General features: G+C 36.0%; 5 protein-coding genes and 1 pseudogene across 5 annotated transcripts; 3 read left to right on the top strand and 3 right to left on the bottom strand.

Annotated features, from left to right (window-relative positions):
- Nucleotides 1-1,289: 1,289 nt before the first annotated feature.
- LOC18593602 (cation/H(+) antiporter 4 pseudogene) lies at nt 1,290-3,665 on the bottom strand (annotated as a pseudogene).
- Nucleotides 3,666-5,260: 1,595 nt separating this feature from the next.
- LOC18593601 (aspartic proteinase nepenthesin-1-like) lies at nt 5,261-6,652 on the bottom strand. Its single transcript, XM_007020912.3, has one exon. It carries the CDS (start codon nt 6,650-6,652, stop codon nt 5,261-5,263), a length of 1,392 nt encoding a protein of 463 aa, XP_007020974.3.
- A 1,022-nt stretch (nt 6,653-7,674) lies between these two features.
- On the top strand, nt 7,675-12,297 carry LOC148761433 (F-box/LRR-repeat protein At4g14103-like). Its single transcript, XM_088808236.1, has 5 exons — nt 7,675-7,711; nt 7,774-8,151; nt 8,485-8,810; nt 11,727-12,113; nt 12,232-12,297. The coding sequence occupies exons 1-5, from the start codon at nt 7,675-7,677 to the stop codon at nt 12,295-12,297; spliced, it is 1,194 nt and encodes a 397-aa protein (XP_088664362.1).
- A 1,650-nt stretch (nt 12,298-13,947) lies between these two features.
- On the top strand, nt 13,948-15,803 carry LOC18593600 (F-box/LRR-repeat protein At4g14103-like). Its single transcript, XM_018124192.2, has 4 exons — nt 13,948-14,931; nt 15,049-15,207; nt 15,321-15,410; nt 15,720-15,803. Exons 1-4 carry the CDS (start codon nt 13,948-13,950, stop codon nt 15,801-15,803), a joined length of 1,317 nt encoding a protein of 438 aa, XP_017979681.2.
- A 245-nt stretch (nt 15,804-16,048) lies between these two features.
- Nucleotides 16,049-17,440, bottom strand: LOC18593599 (aspartic proteinase nepenthesin-2-like). The gene has a single exon (XM_007020910.3). It carries the CDS (start codon nt 17,438-17,440, stop codon nt 16,049-16,051), a length of 1,392 nt encoding a protein of 463 aa, XP_007020972.3.
- A 1,180-nt stretch (nt 17,441-18,620) lies between these two features.
- On the top strand, nt 18,621-20,179 carry LOC18593598 (F-box/LRR-repeat protein At3g58900-like). The gene is made up of 3 exons (XM_018124191.2): nt 18,621-19,577; nt 19,663-19,827; nt 19,925-20,179. Exons 1-3 carry the CDS (start codon nt 18,621-18,623, stop codon nt 20,177-20,179), a joined length of 1,377 nt encoding a protein of 458 aa, XP_017979680.2.
- Nucleotides 20,180-21,226: the final 1,047 nt, after the last annotated feature.

Genomic DNA, 21,226 nt, shown 5'->3' with positions numbered 1-21,226 from the left:
AAGTTAGGTGGAAAAAGGTTCAACTCCTTGAGGGTGGGGGAGGTCAGTGTAGTATAGGAGAAAGAGAAAGCGGTAAGGGTTGAGAAGGGTGAAGCCTAATTGAGAATTGTTCTGCAGGCTTTCCAGGATGTTTTGCTGGATGGAGCTTTGGCAATGCCCATCATTCTGGTGGCAGCATGTTAGGGACTGGGCTGCTTTGATGATTCTCTACGTGATGAAGTGCCTTGACTATTGACTGAGTTTGGAGGATGCTGCTACCGTGGAGTTTCATGGCTGATGTTTGTGTGGATTGGTAATGCTTTGTAGGGTCACAAGGTTGCTTTGCGTCGCCATTTGTCCATGTCTGTGTCATAGCAACTGGCTCATTTCTGCCAGTGTGATGCAGCCAAGTCTAGTTGCGTTTGGTTGCTTTTGGTGGTGGCGTTCACGACCTGTTTTTCATTGTGTTTATCGTTTGCTTTTGATTGTCTTGCGGAGTTCAGCCTGGAAGTCTATAAGGGCTTGCTCTTTGTCCTTGAGTGGAAGGGAACTTTGCCATCATAGGTTTTTGTTTCATGGCGGGGTGTTTCGTGTATAGGATTCTTATTTCCATAGGTGCTTATGCTTGGTTAAGCCCATTATTATTTGTCTAGGGGCTTTCTTCTCTTTTGATTGGTGCTGCCAATTGCCTTTTGAGCAGCCGCTTGCCTTGTAAATGTATGGAGCTTTTCCTCCAAAGCTAGATTTGTTATGCCAATATGAGTCTTCCACCACCATGGTTCAGGACTTTCCATGGCATACTAGCTGACGAACTAATAATAACGACCACATTTTTTAAAGAAAAATATTATGCTATAGCTCTTCTTATTTTGCACTAATTAATTTTAGTATTTTGGCTTTAAATTTGGATAAAATTGCTTCTTTAGAGACCTATCAACTGTAAGTGATGCTGAATATAACTTTGGTTCTTAACCAAGCAAAGTTTTAACTTTTTTCCCATTATTTTACTGTTATATTGCACTAAGCCTGGTCTTACAGTTATATTGCAAGTAGATGAATTGCCTTAATTAATGCATTGTTTTTTTTTGAAAGAAATCAGAAAGCCAGTCCATTTTTATTTCTCTACAACTGGGATTGCACAAAGGGGTCAAACATTGTCCTAACTTCATGAATATTTCAAGTTGTTAGAACCACCCAAAGGCAAGTCCCAAATTTACAAGTCTTTGGCTAATTCTAACGCACAGCGATCATCCTAAGGATATGAGTAAGGAAAGCAAATGGCAACTTCAGAACATCATTTACGTTGGGACTTATGCAATCCTTAGTTGTTGTTGTTGCACAATCAACACAGAATAATTGCCACCAAAATCTGCAGATGAAAGCAGGTCTCCAATGATTCCAATCTCCTGAAATTCACTCCATTCCTCAAGACCAAAAGTCCGTGGATCTTCTGTGTTGTATCGTCTCCCAACAATGATAAGCTGGTGGTCATCTACAATAGATCGAAGAAACGATGAGGTTTCAGGCCCATCATTTACCTGCTTATCGACGTATCTTATGTATCCACCTTCCTTAACACCCCTCAACATCTCATCATCAAGCATTCTATCCAGATCAGCTAGGATGGCGCCTAAATTGTTGGTACCTTTGAGATGAATTACAGTAAGGCTAACCCTTTGATCTTGGGAAATGCGTTTGGCTAACGCTAGCGCCTCCCTATCATCTTTACCCCCCAAGAAAATCACAGCGATGCTGTATGATGATGACTCTGATGATAATTTGTCTCTAGAATTGGAGCGTTTTAGAGGGCGACGGCCTTCAACAAGGATCCCTACTGAGCAAGGTGCCCTTTCCAGGATGCTACAATTCAAGCTTCTGATGGCTTGGTCTTCTGATTCAATGCTCCCGTCAATGTACCATCTGCGATGAAATGGAAGTAGTATAAAGGATGTGAGCTTGTCTAGGGCGAGATTGCATATATCCTCGTACATCAAATTTGGTGGAGAGACTGCAGTGAAAACATTCACTGATACAGCTTCCCAGTTGTCTCGTTCAAACTGATTAAAAGCTAGGACAACGTTCTCAGAGTAAGATTTGTTAGACTGGGTTTTCCTGTGCTTTTGATGCGCAATGAAAAGGGGTGTGGCACGCCCACTGAGCTTAACAAGGTGAAGGACATCAAGAGCAATAGGGTTTTCTCTGTTTGGACAGGAGGCATTCAAAATGTTAATGATAGAATTGACATTACCCGGTACGTGAATGCAACCAATCATTCGCAACTCCTCTTTGAGCTTGGAATGCATGATGCTCCGTTTTTGGTAACCTATATACTTCCTTGAAGGATCATAGAGTCTTTTCACAAGTATTGGCACAATGCTTGCTAACAAAATGATGATAATAGACATGAAAGCGAATAGATCTTGAGATATAACCATGTTGTCAAATAAGAAGCTATACGAACCCATCTCAACGATACCTTTGGTTATCATTATAAAAGCAAGTGCCAAAGAATCCCTCAGGGGCATCTTGCATAATAATGGCAGCGCCAGAGAGACCCCAAATTTGAAAATAACTGCTACAACAGCTGCAATGGCTTGGTTTTGTGCATATTCCGTACTCTTTTTGAGGTAAGACAGATCAATCCTCATGCCGCATGTTGATGCAAACAAAGGCAAAAACAACCCTGAAACAACTGGGTCCAACTTTTCGACCAGAGCAGATCCCAATGGGGGTCCATCTGGGACAGCCAATCCCAAAATAAATGGGCCAAAGAGAAGAAATATATTAAAGAATTCGTTTATCCTAGGAGACGACATGAACCCCAAAATAACGGCATAAAGGAATACATCTTTTATCTGGCCACCCTCAGGCGTGCGTCTCACCATCCATTTCATCCCCGGTCGCAACACAAACACCACTACTAAAACAAAGGCTATAGCCAGTCCAAAATCCTTGAGAACCAGCGTTGCTGATTTTTCTTGCGCTACCTTCACCCATTGGCTGAGATTCATAAGAACTAATGACGCAATGTCACTGACAAGTGCTGCTGATAGTCCTAGCCTGCCAAGTTCTGAATTCAGGATTTTCAGCTCATCGAGAAGGCAATGTATGACCGGAAATGAAGTTCCGGAATTTGTTACTGCAAGAAATAAACTGTTGTTTTCAAACAATTCGCCGTCTGTGCTAAGGGCCTTAACCGTTATCAAACAAAATGTCAGAGGCACCACCACTGCTAGTAAACCAATGCATACGGCCATCCTTCCAGCCTTGTATGTCATGCTCAGGTCCATCTTCACCCCACTTAAAAACAAAAAGAATATATAGCCGAAGGATGCCACCGTACCAAGAACCTGAACACTATCCTCTGACATTGTAACCAATGAATCGTGACCCTTGAAAACCATAGGACCGAGTATCATTCCTACAAGAATCTGGGAGATGAACATTGGCAATCCCAGGTGTTTGAGCATATTATGAATAACTTGAGTGAAAACAAAAATGAGAATCATCTGGAAATGAAGTCTTGGCCCAGCAAAGTCCATGAATGTTTCTTTTTGTTCGTTGCTCAAGATCAATGCAGCCAAGCCTGGGGAGCTGACTTTGGGAGGAAATTTAAGACAGACTTCCTCCACTCTGACTTGACCTTCCATTCCGGTGGTGGGCGAGCTTAAATTATTAAACGCCATCGTGTCCTGTCTACAAAGTTATCGTAGGGAATGGAAAGGAAAGAACTAGAGAGGAGATTGAATTGAAGAAGAAGGGAATGGGAATCATTGCTTATAAAACAAGGTTTCAGAGAGATATGTCAAATTTCTTGTTTGTTCAGTTTTATTGTTCTTGGTTTCAAATTATCAGGTCGACAACCGTCTTGTCTAACAAGTTCTTGCTGTTTCAAACTTCTTATGACTAAGATTAGTTCTATTACTTGGATCATAAAATCTTCACTATTCTAGTTAATTCCAGATAGAAAATTCTATTTTCCAAATGCTTTGCTCCTTCCTCTAACACAACAAAATTTAATCAAAGCGAAGTAACAATTAACGAGTAAATATAAAACAACTTTATACGAGTTAGTATTATTATTATAAATATTAGATTCAAGTGAATCTCATATGTATGATCTATGATAACAGTATTCAATTTATTAATTGAAAAAACTTAAATTGAACTTAAAAATTATAATTTTAATATTTATAAGAACGTATTACAAAATGGTTTGTTAGAACAAATCAACAAATTCTTTAGACAAGGAAAACTTTTTTTAAATCTTTTTTAACCCAAAAATAAAGCGAATCAGTTTTGATTATGCTGTTGAGAGTTAAGGGTTTTTTTTTTTTTTTGTAATTTGTATCTGGACATATCAAGAGACAAATTTAACTAAGAGTTTATTATTAGCTTTTATTTGAGTATTTACCATTCGTTAGTATATGTCTCTAAGGGAGATATTAGACCATAATTGATAGTTTTCGATTTAACTATTGATGAATCTCTATTTAACGTTTTGTTACAATTTGAGACTAAGCCATGATCTCCTCGATTGATTTACAGTGAAATAGCAAAATTTAATTGGTGATTCTAATGCTTTGATGGCTTGTTTTTTGAATTACTAATTGACCCTTTTCATTTTCACTTTTTCTGTTTTGTTTTAAGAAATTGAGCCTTATTTGCAATTAAAAATAAAGATATTTTTAATTAAGGGATTTATTTATTTTTTAGAAGAATTAAATGCTTCTTTCAAATGGTAAAGTAATGCTAATGTGTGATAATTTATGGTTAATAATTTTACCAATATGTTTCTAGTAACGTTCAACGATTTTCATTAAGTTCAGAAATTGAAATAGTAGATAACAAGTTTATTGAAATTCCATCTACTTATTCCTATCAAAGAAAATTTCATATGCTTATTTAGCTCTTTAGTAATCTCTATCTACTTTAGTAATTTCATATTACTGAAATATTAGATATTAAGTTTTTAAATTTTTAAATATTTATTTAGATTTTTAGTACCCTTCATCTGTTAAATACTAACCTCAAAAATTTATTATTATTTTGTAAAACTCATCTACTTTCTCAATAATCCTGTATATATATCTTTATTTTAGCTTTTTATATGGGTCATAATTTCCTAAATTATGACTTCAGAATGCATAATTATTTCTTGAAACTCTAAATTTTAGAATGTATAATTACTTTCTAGAACTCGAAAAAAAAAGATAAAACTTTGATAATAGAAGAAGAAGAATTCAATCACAAAACATCATTTTTTTTTATGGTTTATTCATTAAAGAACATCATTGATACATTGCTCATCAGCAAATTGGAGACCACCCATCCACCGATCATAAATGATTCGCTTATTCTGTTGATGCCATGCTCCTAGCACAGTTCCCATCTGTCCGCTTGTAATTGCTACGCAGAAAAACCCATTCACAGGGTCGATGAAATGCCCCAGTTGCCCATCTACGGTGTAGTCAGCTCCATTAAAATGAAACGTTATTGCTGCGAAATCATGGTAATTTGCTGGAGTTTCGTAGCACAGCTCCAATCCTACCCGACCGTTTGTTCTTTGAAGTCCTCGCGATCCGTAATAAGCTCCAAAGACTGCTAGCACTGCTTCATAAGCATTGACCCCGAAAGTGTTGGAATCAATTTGAGAGACTAGAGCTCCCGAGTCTATGAAGCAACCTCCTAAGCCATCCTGCCTGATCCTGAACGTGTCAGGTTGAAATCCTAGACGATGGTTTGCAACGCTTATATCCAACAATTCTAGATAGAAATAATAGGATCCTGGTGGTGTGTACGTGAACAATGTTGTATGAAGGTGTTCGGGAGGCAGCTGAGGAATGTCCTCTCCAAATCTTAAGATGATCGGACGAGGCATTGCGTCGAGAAAAGGGACGAAACAATACGAGAATCGATTGTGAATCAAAGGAGAAAACTGGCTCGACATTGAATCCGGAGACAGGTTCAATCCAAAGATCCCTGAAATACCACAATTCTTAAACGAGAAGCCGGTGTTATCATCTGAGCAACCAAAGATGACATTGCTGAAAGTTCGTCTGCTAGAATGATCGATGAAGAATTGGAATGATTCCAAGGATGCAACACCCCTGGTAGAGGCTTCACCAGCATATCGAACATCGTAGACACATTCTCCATTTACACAGTCGTAGAGCCTATGATCACCATCGCAGAGGGGATGGTCGCAAGGAAGTGTGCCATAGCTCGCGGAGACTCTAGGATCATAAATTTGAAGATTTTGGGGGAAACAGTTTTTGCAAGGTTGACACTGTGTCCAGATTAGGCCTCCTCCAGTGTCCATCAACAACTTCACAGGGTGTTGTTGGCTCCCTAATGTAAACACTACAACATAGAACAAAACATCTCGGAGTATTGGTATATGGAGATAATCAGGAACCACCCTTGCATTTGGACGCGACACCAAATCCAAATAATTGGCTCTTGCCTTGGTAATTTTGATCAGTTTTGCGATTCTTTCAGCCCTACTGAGGCTTCCAACAAGGTATAGAGGAGACTGTGGGGAATCATCTATGACAGCCCTTAGACTTAGACCAGCAGGATTTGAAGTTGCAAATACAAAATGGTGATGGAATAGTGTTACTAAGAGGCAAAGGAACAATTTGGCATTAAGAAAATGAAGGGTTGCAGACATTTTCTGAACTGAAAAGCAGCCTATAATTCAATGGTTCTAGTAGTTCTTTATATATAGATAATATTGTTAAGCAAATTTTTTGCCCAAATTTGTAGCAATGTTCTACAAATTGAATATTCTTCTACGTTTGGTAGGCTTGTATATCTGTTTTCCTCATTACTGCCTTTTATTACATTATTTGTCTCTTTGTCAAAAAGGAAGGATGATTCATCATGCATTGGTGAACAATGAATTAATGTCCTTCAAATTGGTGTCTTCCAATGGAGCAAGGTGTTGCCACATGGAATGATCAAACCTCCAAATTCACAAAATACAACAAAATAATTTGGCAACTTAATTTAATTCCTTTAAATAATTTTAGCTAAAAGAGAAAATCCCAATGTACAAGCTAGTTTGCTCTTAATAAAACTCCTTCAATTTTTTGAAAATATTTAATTTTTTCCTGCAGAAGAGATGGGAAAACTATAGAAGCCCTCAAACAAGGTGGTTTAAGTCAAGACAACGAGTTATACTTTAGAGTTTCGAAGACACTCAAAGCCCAAAACTAAAGTGAACTCAACAATAAATTCTCTTCTTTGGTCTCTTAAATTCTTCTTGTTACACATATCGAAGGTACCCTCACTTTGTTATTTTTTTTCTCCTCTGCTTTCTTTTACTGCTTAATATTATGCTATAGCTCTTATTATTTTGAACTAATTTTTAGTATTTTGGCTTTAAATTTGGAAGAAATTGCTTGTTTAGAGACCTATAAACTGTAGGTGATGCTGAATATAACTTTGGTTCTTAACCAAGCAAAATTTTTACTTTTTCCCATTATTTATAGTTACATTGCACTACCAGTTATATTGCAAGCAGATGAATTGCCTTATTTATGCATTGATGATCTTTAATTTGACTGTTAATCACGAATGATGAATTTTAGTATTAGTTAATTGTGATATACATGTATTTTCCTTGTTGTTTCATGGATCTGAGCTATGATCTCCTTGATTGATTTACAGTGAAAAAGCAAAATTCCATCGATGGCTCGTTTCCGGGAGGCAATCTCAAGTCTTACATGTATATATATCAAAGTTAAAAGTTAAATTATTTTAGCTTTGTGAGTTTTTTCTTTTTTTCAGGTTGGAGAAGTAAAACAGACAAGATGAAATCTGAAATCCAGAAAATATGTGAAGTGCATGATGATGATTCTGGTAAAGACAACATGGAATCCGAAACCCGGAATCGATGTGAAGTCCAGCAAGATGATGATTTGGGTAAAGATATAATTAGTGAATTGCCTGATGAACTTCTCCATCATATTCTTTCTTGTCTTCCAACAAAGGATATTGTAAGAACTTCTGCATTTTCAACAAGATGGCGATGGTTGTGGACTTTCTTTACCATTGTTAGTGTCGATTTTGGTGCGGAGGATGAAGATGAGAATGACTCTGCTAGTTTCTTAGATTTGATTCAAAACAAGCTCCTCATTCCTGACACTGCACGCATAAGAAAATTTCGTATTCACTTGCATAAATATAGCCACTTCTATACTTACCCTAACATCCTTTAATCAATTTCATTGGTATACAAAGCACTGAAGCATCAAGTTGAAGAGTTGGAACTTTCTTTTCCACATCTTTGGAGATGCAATATGTTGTCCTTACCTCATACCCTTTTTACTTCCGAGTCACTAACTTCTTTGAAATTACATATGTCTCATGCTGCTTCCGTAAATCCTTATCCTACTTCCATATGCTTCCCCAGGCTCAAAACCTTACATCTTATATGTATTAAATTTCTGGATGCGAGATTTGCTGAGTTACTTTTTTCTGGTTGTCTGGTCCTTGAAGAGTTGCTTTTGGACAATTGTTATTGGAATACAACCTATGGCATAACGATTGCCATTGCCACACTGCAGAGATTAGCCATTTACCATTATTACTCATCTTCAAACAATTCACTAAAGATTCGTTGTCCAAATCTTCAATTTTTAAATTTCTGGAGTTGTTCCTTTTTTAACCTTGTGCTTCACCTACCTTCATTGATTAAAGCTCATGTTGAGATTATGCCTCGGGGAAATTTGTACCAACAGATTCGGCTTGCTCGCTCCACACTTAATTTATTGGAAAGAACTCGTAGTGTCAAATCTCTTCGACTCTCAAGTGAGACTCTTAAGGTATGCCAAGTTGCCAATATACATGTTCTACATGACTATTTTTTCCTTGTAATGACACAAAAATTTTTCATTTTGTTCCAAGACCATCTCTTGTGCAGAAAACGTTCTTGCTGATGATCTTCCTACATTTCACAATTTAACCCGTTTGAAACTGATAGGTGGAGATTGTGATTTAAGTGCAGCTGCATTGCTGCACATTCTTCACAAGTCACCTAAGCTGCAGTCTATTGTCTTTCCTCATGCAGGTTCCTCTGGATTGGAAATCTTGAATATTTCTATAACTTATTGCTCTGGTTTTAATCAGATAATGACTGACTTGTGTTGGAAAATTGCAAAATTGTCTCTAAAGAATTGCCCAAGATCTTACTCAATTAATAGAATAAAGAAAGAAAGAAATCAAGCACACCCACAAGAACACAAGAATTTACATGGTTCGGTCTTTTGATGACCTACGTCCACACTAAGAAGGAGATTACAAGAACAGTCTCAAACTTACAACCCTTATCCCACGTACACCTAAATTACTTTCTCTAAATCTAGGTGATGATTATTCTTTAACCCCATAGAGTCCTTTTATAGTGCCAAATACAATAACCTTATCCTAATATAATTAGAAATTATTATTCTAGTCTAACTAGATTTAAAGACTATTTAATTAGGTATACTAATTTAATTAGAATTAAACAATCCTAATTAAATCACAATTCAAGACTATCCTAACAACTTGTTTCCTTGCAAATGATTATCTGATTTTCCTAGGGACTTAAACTAGACAATCTCAAAGAGAAAACTCATTCCTTGAAGAATGCCGTACCGGACTGTTTGATAAATTCTCTAGAGAGCTTTAGAGTCTTAAATTTTAGGGGAAATGAGGAAGAGGTTTTTTTCCTGAAACATATACTCAAGCATGCTACAGCCTTGAAGTGGTTTTCAGTCTGTTGCTCAGAAGATCTATCAGAAGACCTGGAAAGGAAAGAGGAGATAAGATGGGAGTTGAAGAAGCTTTGTAGTGAACATTGTGCATATCTGTTCTGTTAGAAAGTACCATTGTAAGCAGTCCTCTATGAAACTCCCCGATTTAAGAAAAAAACAAATTCAAAGTAAAACAGAGTTTATTTCTGTTTTCTTGATTCCAAAATCAACTTTTATGTTATTATTCTTATTATTATTATTATTAAGATTTTGACACATTTGGATTAATTTCCTTTCTTCTTCCAATGAATGTGAGCGTTATATCCTTTTGAAAACCCGACCCCATATAATTACAACCCACCCTCCTCCATGCATAGTGCAAGAATTGTTCTAGTCTAAATCAATACAAATCAGAAACTCCCTGTATTTGCTGCAAATGTGTCTCTTTGCATGGTGCCTAGCTGGCTTCTCCGCCATGGAGGCTTTCTGCTAATTGAATCATGTTTCTGACACAATGATGAGGCTCTCTGAGCTGTCAACTTGTTCTGTGGTTGCGATCCTGAGGTTTTATAAAAACCTGCAAGGGGAATGTCCCTTCTTTCGGCAAGTGTTTTGTGTGATGCAAGTGATCAAGGAACGAGATGTTGAAGGAGTTAAAGGACTGCTGTACCGGACCGAATGATGCTGGTTATGGCCTGTAAGCGGTTCTGAATCTGTGCGGATGATCCTTTCTGCTTGAAATGCTGTATGGCTGTTTCCAGACATTCTGTTTCTCTGAGACTTGATTTCCATTACTGATATTTTGGGATGTTGCTCTGTGCAAGTCTCAGTTGATGAGCATCTGTTATTTCTTGAACCACTAGTTTTGACAAGAGGTGTACATGGTGATAGACTAAGGGGAAGGAGTCGGTCTGGGATAATTTTTGTATGACTCATTGTTATGCTCCAGGGTGAGTGAGGACCTAAGGTAATAACTGGGTCATGCCTTTTTTATCTCCTTTGAGCTATCTGAGAGTTTGTTCTTTCATGTAATAATATTGTAAGAGATGGTTTTCGTAGGCTAAAGTTTTAGAACTTGAGTATTCCACTACTTTTGCTAGGTTTGGTCTTAACAAAATACCTTCTTAAATAATTTAGAAATATTTATTTAATAATATATGTTTGGTAGTAGGAGATTGGGAAACTGCAGAATTCCTAAAAATAGTTGGTTTAGGTGAGGACAGTAAACTATACAAAGGGTGAACACGACCTGATTTCTTCACCAAGCCAAAACCACTTTCCCTCTTTTTCTTTTTCTTTGGTTTCTTTTACTACATAAGATTACTTGCAGTGAAAACAAATTCATTTCATTGATGATTGTTGGCTTGTTTTGGGAGACAGTTCAAGCCGTAATATTAATTTAGCTTTCTAATTTTATTTGTTTTCTGTGAGGGAGGAGAATAGAGAACAGAGAATATATATTCTATCAAAGTCCAGAACGATGACTCTAAAGAATACCTTATTAGTCAATTGCCTGATGAAATTCTCCAACATATTCTATCTTTTCTACTGACAAAGGATGTAATAAGTACTTGTACATTATCGACAAGATGGCGATACTTGTGGACTTTCTTTACTATTGTTAGTTTTGACTTCGACGCATGAAAAGAGAAGCAAAAGGAGAGTCCTAGTTTCTTGGATAGAGTTCAGAGAGAGCTACTCATTCCTGACACTGCACGCATACGAAAATTTCATCTGCACTCCGATTTTGCTGTCCCTTTTTCCCAAATACTAGAGTCAATGTCAGTGGTATAAAAAGTAGTTAACCATAGAGTTGAAGAGCTTGACCTTTGTATTCCATATTATTTGGAATCCGATTTGTTTTCCTTACCACATTGCCTTTTTACCTCCGAGTCATTGATTTCTTTGAAGCTACATATGACTCAGGTTGCCTTGCATAATTTTCCATCGTCCATATGCTTACCAAGGCTTAAGACATAATATCTGGACTACATTAAATTTCAGGATGATCATTCTACTCAGTCCCTTCTTTCTGCCTGCCCTGTCCTTAAAGAGTTGTATCTAGATAATTGTGATTGGAGCAAAAGGACAGAATTTACAATTTCTATTTCCACTCTACTGGCATTAACTACTATTTTCTTCGACGATAATCCTCCAGATTTTTCAATAGGGATTTGTACTCCAAATCTTTTAAAGTTTTACTCCACAAGTTCTTTGCAAGTTGAACTTATACCTTGTGACCTATCTTCGGTGATTCGTGCTGAGATTGATGTTTTCGGTTGGTTGAGTTATGACCAACGATTTCGAGTTCAGGCTGCTCATCGTACGCTTAAATTATTGGAAAGAATTCGTGGAGTTAAATTTCTTGAACTATCATATGAAACATTTCAGGTATCTGTGTATATATATGTCATGCTGTCAATATCCATTTTTGCTTAATACTGCAAACTAGAGGAATTTCTTTTCATTCATTCATTTCTGATAACAAAACTTTTCTATTTTCTGCCAGGCCATCTCATTTGCAGAAAATTTCCAAGCTAATCATCTTCCTACATTTTACAACTTGACTGATTGACTGTAAATTTCAACTTTGCTAATCGTGATGGAGCTGCACTGTTGCATGTTCTTCAAAAGTCACCAAATCTACAATCTCTACACTTTTCTCAAGGATGTGATGAGGAAAATCAGAAGAATGTTGAACTGATTAAGGATAATGCAGAAGAGGTTCGATTCTTAAATATATACTCAAGAATGTTAAAGTTTTGGAGTGGTTTTCAGTCCATTGCTCAGAAGATCTATCAGAAAACTTGGGAAAGAAAGAGGAGATAAAATATGAGCTGAGGCAGCTTTGTAGCTCATATTGTGCGTATGTGTTCATGTAGAACCAGTACTGTGCTATAAGCCATGGTTAAGGGGTTATGTAATTCAAAGTTTCATTTAAACATGTAATTATGACTTGTAAGGTAAAGATTAAACAGAGTTTGTTTCTGTTTCTTGCTTTTAAAATTAACTTCCATGTTAATTATTGAGATTTCGACAGAAACTCATTCATAGACTACGTAACCCTGCAACATTTACACCATCACAATTGTCAAGGAAAAGTAATGTCAGAATAGAAGCCGACAGAGAAAGAATACTAGAACCTGATTGGTTCACCTGGCATGGTATGACATGGTAAGTCCTAAAACCTCTTATTTATATAACTAGCATTCCAACTATATATGATATTTACACATTATCACTTAATCATAAAGTACCACATAATAAATATACAAAATAAAAAATTCAAAAGTTTTTAAAATAAATATTTATTTATTAAAATTCCCCATTTTTTAAATTTATTTTTTTACGGAGATAACACAATTTAATTCACTAATAATTTATAAAACCCATACCTAATAATGGTATATCAAATATAAATCCTAAGTTAATTTCTTAAAACAATTTTAGCTTAAAAAAATTCCAATGTTGAACTAACTATTTGGTCTTAGTAAAATTCCTTTTGAGAGGAGATTGGGAAACTATAAAACTCCTCAAACGAGGTCGTTTAAGTCAAGACAGTAAACTATATAAAGGGTCAACACGACCTGATTTTTTCACCAAGCCAAAAACCAGAACCAACTCAAACAATTCAGAATTATCTACACAAAGCCAAGGTACCCCACTCTCTCCTTTTTTCTTTCTTTTGTAATTGGTTTCTTTTACTGCATAAGATTATGCTGCAGCTGTTCTTGTTTTGAATCAGTTTCTAGTGTTTTCGGCTTTAGAGATATTCTTGCTTTAATTTGGATTGAGTTGGTATTTTTTGTTCTTAATCTAGCACAAGTTTTCCGAAATTAAACTTTTGGATGATATGTATTCATCATACCCTATGATTGGGATTATGTGTTACTGATCAAATAGGACTATTTGTTTTTTCTTTCTAAATGAATTTTTCAATGACTAAGAATGAAAATTTCAGATACAAAGCGAAAATTTCATATAGATGAAAGTGAAAATTTCGATAGCCGAATTGCTTTTGATTAATTCATTGTTTCCTGAATTTGATTGTTAATTATATACATGTGTTTTTTCTTGTTGTCAGTGATGTCTTATAAAATCAAGCTGATCCAAATTATTTTATTGAATATTCCAATTCTTGGTTGGCTTGTTTCTTGCAGGTAATTCAAGTTTTTCTTGTTAAGTAAAATTATTAATTTTTTCTTGTCAGAAGAGACTAGAGAACATGGATTCTATCATTTTGGCAATTAAATCCCTCACATTGTCAACGAAATCCGAAACCCAGAATCGATTTCAAGTCCAGCATGATGATTTTGGTGAAGATATAATCAGTCAATTACCTGATGAACTTCTCCTTCATATTCTATCTTTTCTACCGACAAAGGATATTGTAAGCACTTCTGCATTATCAACAAGATGGCGATACTTGTGGACTTTCTTTAACATTGTTAGTTTTGATTTCGATGCATACAAAGAGAAGAAAGAGTGTTCTAGTTTCTTGGATAGTGTTAGGAGAGAGCTACTCATGATTCCTGACACTGCACGCATACAAAAATTTCGTCTGCATTCAACTTTTGCCGTCTCTTCTTCCCAAATCTTGGCGTCGATGTCAATAGTATCCAAAATAGTGAAGCATAAAGTTGAAGAGTTAGACCTTTCTATTCCATGTATGGAATCCAATCTGTTTTCCTTGCCTCATAGCCTTTGTACTTCCGAGTCATTGACTTCTTTGACGTTACATATGACTGAAGCTGCCTTGAATAGTTTTCCAACTTCCATATGCTTCCCAAGACTTAAGTCCTTAAATCTTGATTGCATTGAATTCCAGGATGAGCACTCTGCTCAGCTCCTTCTTTCTAACTGCCCAGTCCTTGAAGAGTTGTATCTAGATAACTGTGATTGGATCAAAAGAACAGAAATTAAAATTTCGATTCCCACTTTGCTGACATTATCTATTTCCTTGGAATACAATGGTCCTCCTGATATTTCAATAAGGATTTTTACTCCAAATCTTTTAAACTTTTTCTACACAAGTTTTTCCCAAGTTGAACTTGTGACTTGTGACCTATCTTCAGTAATTCGTGCAGAGGTTGATGTTTTTGGTTGGTTGACATATGACCAACGAGTTCAGGTTGCTCATCGCACCCTTAAATTATTAGAAGGAATTCGTGGTGTCAAATATCTTGAACTATCAAACAGAACACTTCAGGTATGTGTTATATAACTGTGCATGTCAATGTCTATCTTTAATTTAGCATTACAAACTAGAAGAATGTTCTTTCATTCATTCATTTCTGGTAACAACACATTTCTATTTTCTGTCAAGGCCATCTCATTTGCAGAAAACTTTCAAGCTGTTCACCTTCCTACATTTTACAACTTGACCCATTTGAATGTAAGCTTTGTCCTTTCTACTCGTGGTGGAGCTGCATTGAAGCGTGTTCTTCGAAAGTCACCAAATCTATATTCTCTACACTTTTTCCAAGTAGGTTTCTATTGACTCCAATATTTTAGTTCTATCATCAAAGGGGATTCTCTTGATTTTATGAGATAACTAAGCTGTTTTTTTTTTTTTTACAAATGATTTTTTATTTTTAGGGATTTGATCTTGATATTTTGGGAGAGGAAAATCATTTGCTGGACAATCTTATACCGATCTCTTTCAAAAATCTTAAAAATGTGAAAGAGGTTCCATTCTTAAATATATACTCAGGGATGTTAAAGCTTTGGAGTGGTTTTCAGTCCATGGCTCAGATCATTTGTCAGAGGACTTGGAAAAGAAAGAGTAAAATGTGAGTTGAGGCAGGCTCCTTAGCTCATATTGTGGTATGTGTACACGTAGAAGTAGTACTGTAAGCAGTGCTCAAAAGGGCTCCCCAATTTCAGAAAAATTCAAAGTTTTATGTGAACATGTAATTTTGACTTGAAAGGTTAAACAGAGTTTATTTCTGTTTTCCTGCTTCTAAAGTTAACTTCTATATTGTTATTGACATTTAGACTGAAACTCATACACAGATCATCGACGCATTTGGATTAATTTCCCTTCTCCTTCCAATGAATGTGACTGTTATGTTGTCTTGAAAAGAGTTTATTAGTTGGTGAAACTTAACCAATTGTTTTATCAATAACTTGATTCCAACTGATGTTTCCCACAAAAACTCCTTTGTAAAAGATGTTAAAGCACATGTAAACTTTACTTTGTATCAGGGGTTTCCCAAAGCAATTTTATTGAGAAAATTGAGTTAAACAATCCCTCTGCTGATTGCTATGAAGCAAGAAATTAAACAAGGCAGAGAGGAGAGGGTGAAGAAGATAATGGAATTCAATCATGGAATATCATCAGCACAAGTCTCGGTAACCCATTGGAGTCCAGCAACATCCATATTAATAATGATACGCATGTTTTGTTGCTGCCATGATCCTAGTATAGTTCTTGATGCTGGTCTCAATGCCACGCAAAAATACCCATCCTCCTCGCTAAAGTAGTGCATATATTTCCCATCTATGTCATAGTCAGCTCCATTAAAATGCAAGGTCATCGTCATGTAATCATTAAAACCGGGCTTGCTACGGTAGCAGAGGGGCAATGATTCGACCACTTTGCCGATTCTTTTGAAGTTATTGGAGTCGTAATAAGCTTGAAAGGCTCGCATCACTGCCTTGTATGCATTGCGTCCAATGGTGTTTTGATCAATAGTACTAATTAGAGATCCTGAGTCTATAAGGCAACCGCCTGAGCCATCTTCCCTAACTCTGAAAATACCAGGTTGTTCCTGAAATCCTAAACGATACCATCCAACACTTATATCTAACAATTCCAAGTGATAATGATAGAATCCGTTCGGCAGAATTTGTGTTGTTTGAAGATTTCCTACTGGTGGGGGAATATCATCTCCAAACCTTAGGACACTAGGTCGCACCAATTCATCACTAAAAGGGACTAAGCAGTATGAGAACCGATAACTAGTAATGCCTTTACTAGCTAACTGGGTTGCTAGCGAATCTGGTGCCAAGCTTAATCCTAGAATTCCTGAAATCTCCCCATTGGAAAAATCAAAGTTTTGGTTATCTTTGGAGCATCCGAAAACCATATCATCAATGACTCTAGTGTGGATATTATCAACAGGAAATTGGAATGATTCGAAAGATGCAACACCTTTTGTCGTAGGTGGATTAGGACGAGAATCAACACCATACCGAACGCTGTAGACACATTCGTTATTATAACATTTGTAGCGTTTGTAATCACCTTGACAAAGTGGGTGAGTGCAAGGAAGCTTGTGATAGCTGGTGGAGGTTCGAGAGTCATACATAGGAAGCTGCTGTCTGAAGCATTTTTTACAAGGCCTACACTGAGTCCAAATTAGACCACTTCCGGTATCCATCAGCAACTTTACAGGATGGAGTCGGCTTCCGATTTTAAGCTCTACCACATATAAATGATTATCAGGAACCCGACCTATTGGTACACGGACGGTATCGAGATCTGCTGTTGCATTGGGACGCAAAACAGAATCCAAATATTGAGCTCTAAATTCTGACAATTGTAGCAATCTTTTGATTCTTTCAACTTTAGTGAGGTTTCCAGGGTACAGGGAATCCCTTCGGATGAGCTTCATGGATAGACCAGTAGGTTTGGAAGTTGCAAAAGAGACTTGGAAAAAGGCTATGAGGCAGAGAAAAAGCATAGCCTTGGAAAAAAATGGGATTGCAGCCATTTTAGAGGTTAAGAATGAGACTATAAGTGTATTATGCCTTGGTGTATGCTTCTGTAGTTATACTAGTTCCAAGTGCTATTTTTAGGCCATATTGGTGTAAAGCTATAGCACACCCTGGATATTGAATTTCTTCTGTTTTTTGCTAGGCTGGTAATTAATTGACAATATGCTTTATTTACTTGTATATCTTTTCCTGCTTTTCTATCCAAATTCTTGTACGTGCATTTATTACAAAGAATAATTCCAAATCAAAATATGCCATGGACCACATTGTCTTGTAGAATTTGATCAATAACTCTTTCAAGTCAAGTTTTCAGGTCTTGGTTTATTGGTTATGAAATAGATGATCAAGAATGAAATGTTTTTGGCCAGCACACTGACTCTCTGGAGCAAATCTGTTGCAGAAAAGAGAAGGCTGAAGCCTTCTTATAAACTCAAATATTGAATGTTCAGCTACTATGTTGTTTACTGCTAAGATATAAGATAAGGAAGCAGCCAATAATATTTATTAAACAAATTTACTTATTTTCCATTTAATTAGTAGCAATTTTCCAAATGGCAATCACTTTAGTTAAAATTCTTCAATAAATTAAAATTTCTTTATTAAATTTTCTATAAGAAAATAGCTTTTTTATTCTTTTTTAAGCTCTTTAACACAGAAGGTTATTGGTTAGAAACAAGAGTGTGCAAAATAATTGTCTTTTTTTTTTAAAGTAACATACAATCTACCAATTTTAACAGAAAATAAAAATATGGATATTATGCATGTATTCAACATATTGTGTAGTGTCAAAAAATTTTAAAAAGAAAGTAAATTAATACTAAATTATGAAGGTATTGAATGAAATAAATATTTGATAGGAAGAAGGAAACAGTTCAAGGAACGAAGGATTTCTTGTGCCAAAGAATTTCAACTCCAATCAGTCACTAATGCTGATTAAAAGAGTTTCTTTAGGATGACATCTCTGCTTCAGCCTTCACTGTTTCCTCCTCCTTCAGGTACTAATTTATACATACATATATATATATATATATATATATATTCTTGTTTTGAATTTTTCCCCTGACTTTTTACATGATTATGATGTTACTGAATGGGGATTCTTGGGGTTTTTTCTGTTTTTCTTGTTTATTTTATTACTGACTCGGAATACTTTGTCAGTGTGTGATAATAGTGAACATGGCTACGGATTCTTTACCTCTTAGTCCCATTAGGCAAATGTCTTTGGAGACACAGGATGCCAATAAGGGAGAAGACAGAATCAGCAACTTACCTGAGGATGTTCTTGTTCACAGTCTTTCCTTCCTTCCAACCAAAGAAGCTATAAGGACTTCGGTTTTGTCTACAAGATGGCAAACCCTGTGGATGTCTCTCCCGAACCTTACTTTTACAGATCTCTTGTATTTACACAGCAACCAGGATCGTGTTCCAGAATTAAGGGCTAGTTTCATGAAGCTGGTAGATAGATCAATCCACCATCATAATGCCTGTATAAGGAAACTCTCTCTTTCCTTGCAAAAGGAAGTTGATGTATTCCGTTTAAACTCATGGCTATGTGCTGCAATAAGGCATAAAACTCAAAGCCTTGATCTTTTCTTAAGTGAACAAGAATATGTTATCTTGCCCCATTGTCTTTTTACTTCAGAATCATTGATTAGCTTGGTGTTGGGGATGGAATGTACTCTGAGAGCCCCTACTCCTGTCTGTTTTTCAAGCCTTAAGTTTTTGAAACTTTCACATGTCAAATTTAACGATGTGCAGACCTGCCAAGAGCTGTTTTCAGGTTGTCTAGTCCTAGAAGAGCTGGTTTTACAAGAGTGTAATTGGAAGAATATATCCGAAATCAACATTGATATTCCTCCTCTGAAGAAATTCTCTCTTTCCAATTATACATCTCGGCAGGTAAAACGTGTGAACTGTAAAATCAAAATTAACACAGCAAATCTGAGCCATCTATCATGCCAAAATTTTCTCCGGGTCCAACTTGTTCCATACAACCCATTGCCAGCACTGGAGAGTGCTCAGGTAGATATTTTTGGGGTTATTAATCGAGAAGAAGATGGTCGACGTGCAGTGCAACTACTTGCTGGACTCAAGAATACTAATTCCCTCTATGTGACAAATGATTCACTTCTGGTAGATCAGCAACACTCTTGTTTCCCTTGATGCACTTGGTTACACTGAAAGAGAATACTAATTTCATCTTTCTTTTGTGTGTAAGGTTCTTGATGGTGCAGAAAATCCTGAAGCAGATCTTCCTACATTTCACTATTTGACTCAATTGTATGTTAGACCGACTTGTTGCCTCCCTGATGTTGGTACTGTGGGAGCAGTGATGTATCTGCTTCAAAAAGCACCAAACCTTGAATTTCTTAGCATTGCTTCGGTGAGTTTCCCTTCTGCCAAAACTATCATTATGCATGCCTTTAAGCTGACAATTCATGTTTCCAGGATTGAATTATATCTGTTCTATTTCAATACAGGAATTTCAAGGACAAGATCTAGATTGGTTTTTCCAAACTCTGCCTTGCTTCAGCTCTCGCCTAAAATCCTTTTGCATCATGAATTTTGAGGGCACTGCCGCAAGTATACAATTGTTGAATTATTTGTGTCAGCATGCACCTGTTTTGAAGAAGATATCTTTGTTTTCCTCAAATGAATTGACAGAAGAGATCAAGGATCAAGTGCTCCAAGTCCTCGGAGACTCGAAAAGAGTTAAAATTGGGTTCTATCTCTGAAGTTGGATTAATCTGGCATTTAATATGAGGAAATAATGCAGAAAGGTTTTCACTAACAGGATTCCCCTGGAGGAGAACTCATCAAAAATGATTCAAATTACATTTACTTTGTCAATTGGGTGTGATAATTTTTAGCTTCTGGATCCTAGTATGAACCTTTCTGAGGTTTTTAGATTGTTACAAATTAAAGGGGTTTTAGCCACTTTCCTGGTGTGTATTTTCTAGCAAAACCAAGTAAATTCTATTCTATGTTTGCTAAATGCTCAGTGACCGGCCTTCTCTTCCACTGATTCTATGTCAGTTTTCCTGCTTTGTTTCATTAATTCACCTTTTGAAAGATTAGATTATATCCAATATATTATGGTGTTTTACTTCCAAAAATTCCAAAAAAAGCATGACGAGTGTTACAAGTTTGGTCTATACATGACAAATTTGGATTTTCTTTTCTCCTTCAAAGATTTAAGTAAATTGCATATCCTTATATAGTGCAATTGATAGGCTTTTTTATAAAAGAATTGATTGGCTTTTTTATAAAAAATAAATTGCAGAGAATTGATAAGTAAGAAATTTTGTGAATTTGCTAGTGGATTGGTCAATTCTCAAACAAATTTACTTATTTTTCATTAAATTAGTGACAATTTTTCAAGTGGTAATCACCTTAGTTAAAACATCTACCAATTTGAATAGCAAATAAAAATATGGATATGATGAATGTACTCAACATATTTTTAGGGTAAAAATTTGAAAAAAAAAAAAAGAAAAGAAAGTTAATGTTAAATTATGAAATAAATAATTGATATTATAATATGCTTGTTGAATTTTTCCATTGCATTAATGGTATAAAAATAATTAAAAAAAAAAAAGAAAGCAAAGGACAGTTGGAAGGAGGAAAAAGTTCAATGAAAGAAGAATTTCAACTCCAATCAACTGCCGATAGATGGACTGAAGAGTTTCTCCAGACTGATCTCTCCTTTGCTCGTTTGATTTTTCAGCCACCAAAAACCTCTGCTTCAGCCTTCACTTCTTCCTCGTCCTCCTACTTCAGGT

The sequence above is a fragment of the Theobroma cacao genome, chromosome 7 (assembly GCF_053813885.1).
Source record: "Theobroma cacao isolate CCN51 chromosome 7, ASM5381388v1, whole genome shotgun sequence".
Taxonomy (NCBI): Eukaryota; Viridiplantae; Streptophyta; class Magnoliopsida; order Malvales; family Malvaceae; genus Theobroma; species Theobroma cacao.
Note: the sequence above shows the minus strand (reverse complement) of the source record. Positions and strands in the feature narration are given on the sequence as shown.

Coding starts and splice junctions, on each gene's coding strand:
- LOC148761433 (XM_088808236.1), top strand. CDS start 7,675: ATGGCTCGTTTCCGGGAGGCAATCTCAAGTCTTACAT. Junction 7,712..7,773: donor GGCAATCTCAAGTCTTACAT/GTATATATATCA, acceptor TCTTTTTTTCAG/GTTGGAGAAGTAAAACAGAC. Junction 8,811..11,726: donor TCTCAAGTGAGACTCTTAAG/GTATGCCAAGTT, acceptor ATTAAATTTCAG/GATGATCATTCTACTCAGTC.
- LOC18593599 (XM_007020910.3), bottom strand. CDS start 17,440: ATGGCTGCAATCCCATTTTTTTCCAAGGCTATGCTTTTTCTCTGCCTC.
- LOC18593601 (XM_007020912.3), bottom strand. CDS start 6,652: ATGTCTGCAACCCTTCATTTTCTTAATGCCAAATTGTTCCTTTGCCTC.
- LOC18593598 (XM_018124191.2), top strand. CDS start 18,621: ATGGCTACGGATTCTTTACCTCTTAGTCCCATTAGGCAAATGTCTTTG. Junction 19,578..19,662: donor TGACAAATGATTCACTTCTG/GTAGATCAGCAA, acceptor TTTGTGTGTAAG/GTTCTTGATGGTGCAGAAAA. Junction 19,828..19,924: donor AATTTCTTAGCATTGCTTCG/GTGAGTTTCCCT, acceptor ATTTCAATACAG/GAATTTCAAGGACAAGATCT.
- LOC18593600 (XM_018124192.2), top strand. CDS start 13,948: ATGGATTCTATCATTTTGGCAATTAAATCCCTCACATTGTCAACGAAA. Junction 15,208..15,320: donor ATTCTCTACACTTTTTCCAA/GTAGGTTTCTAT, acceptor TTTTATTTTTAG/GGATTTGATCTTGATATTTT. Junction 15,411..15,719: donor ATCTTAAAAATGTGAAAGAG/GTTCCATTCTTA, acceptor ATTGACATTTAG/ACTGAAACTCATACACAGAT.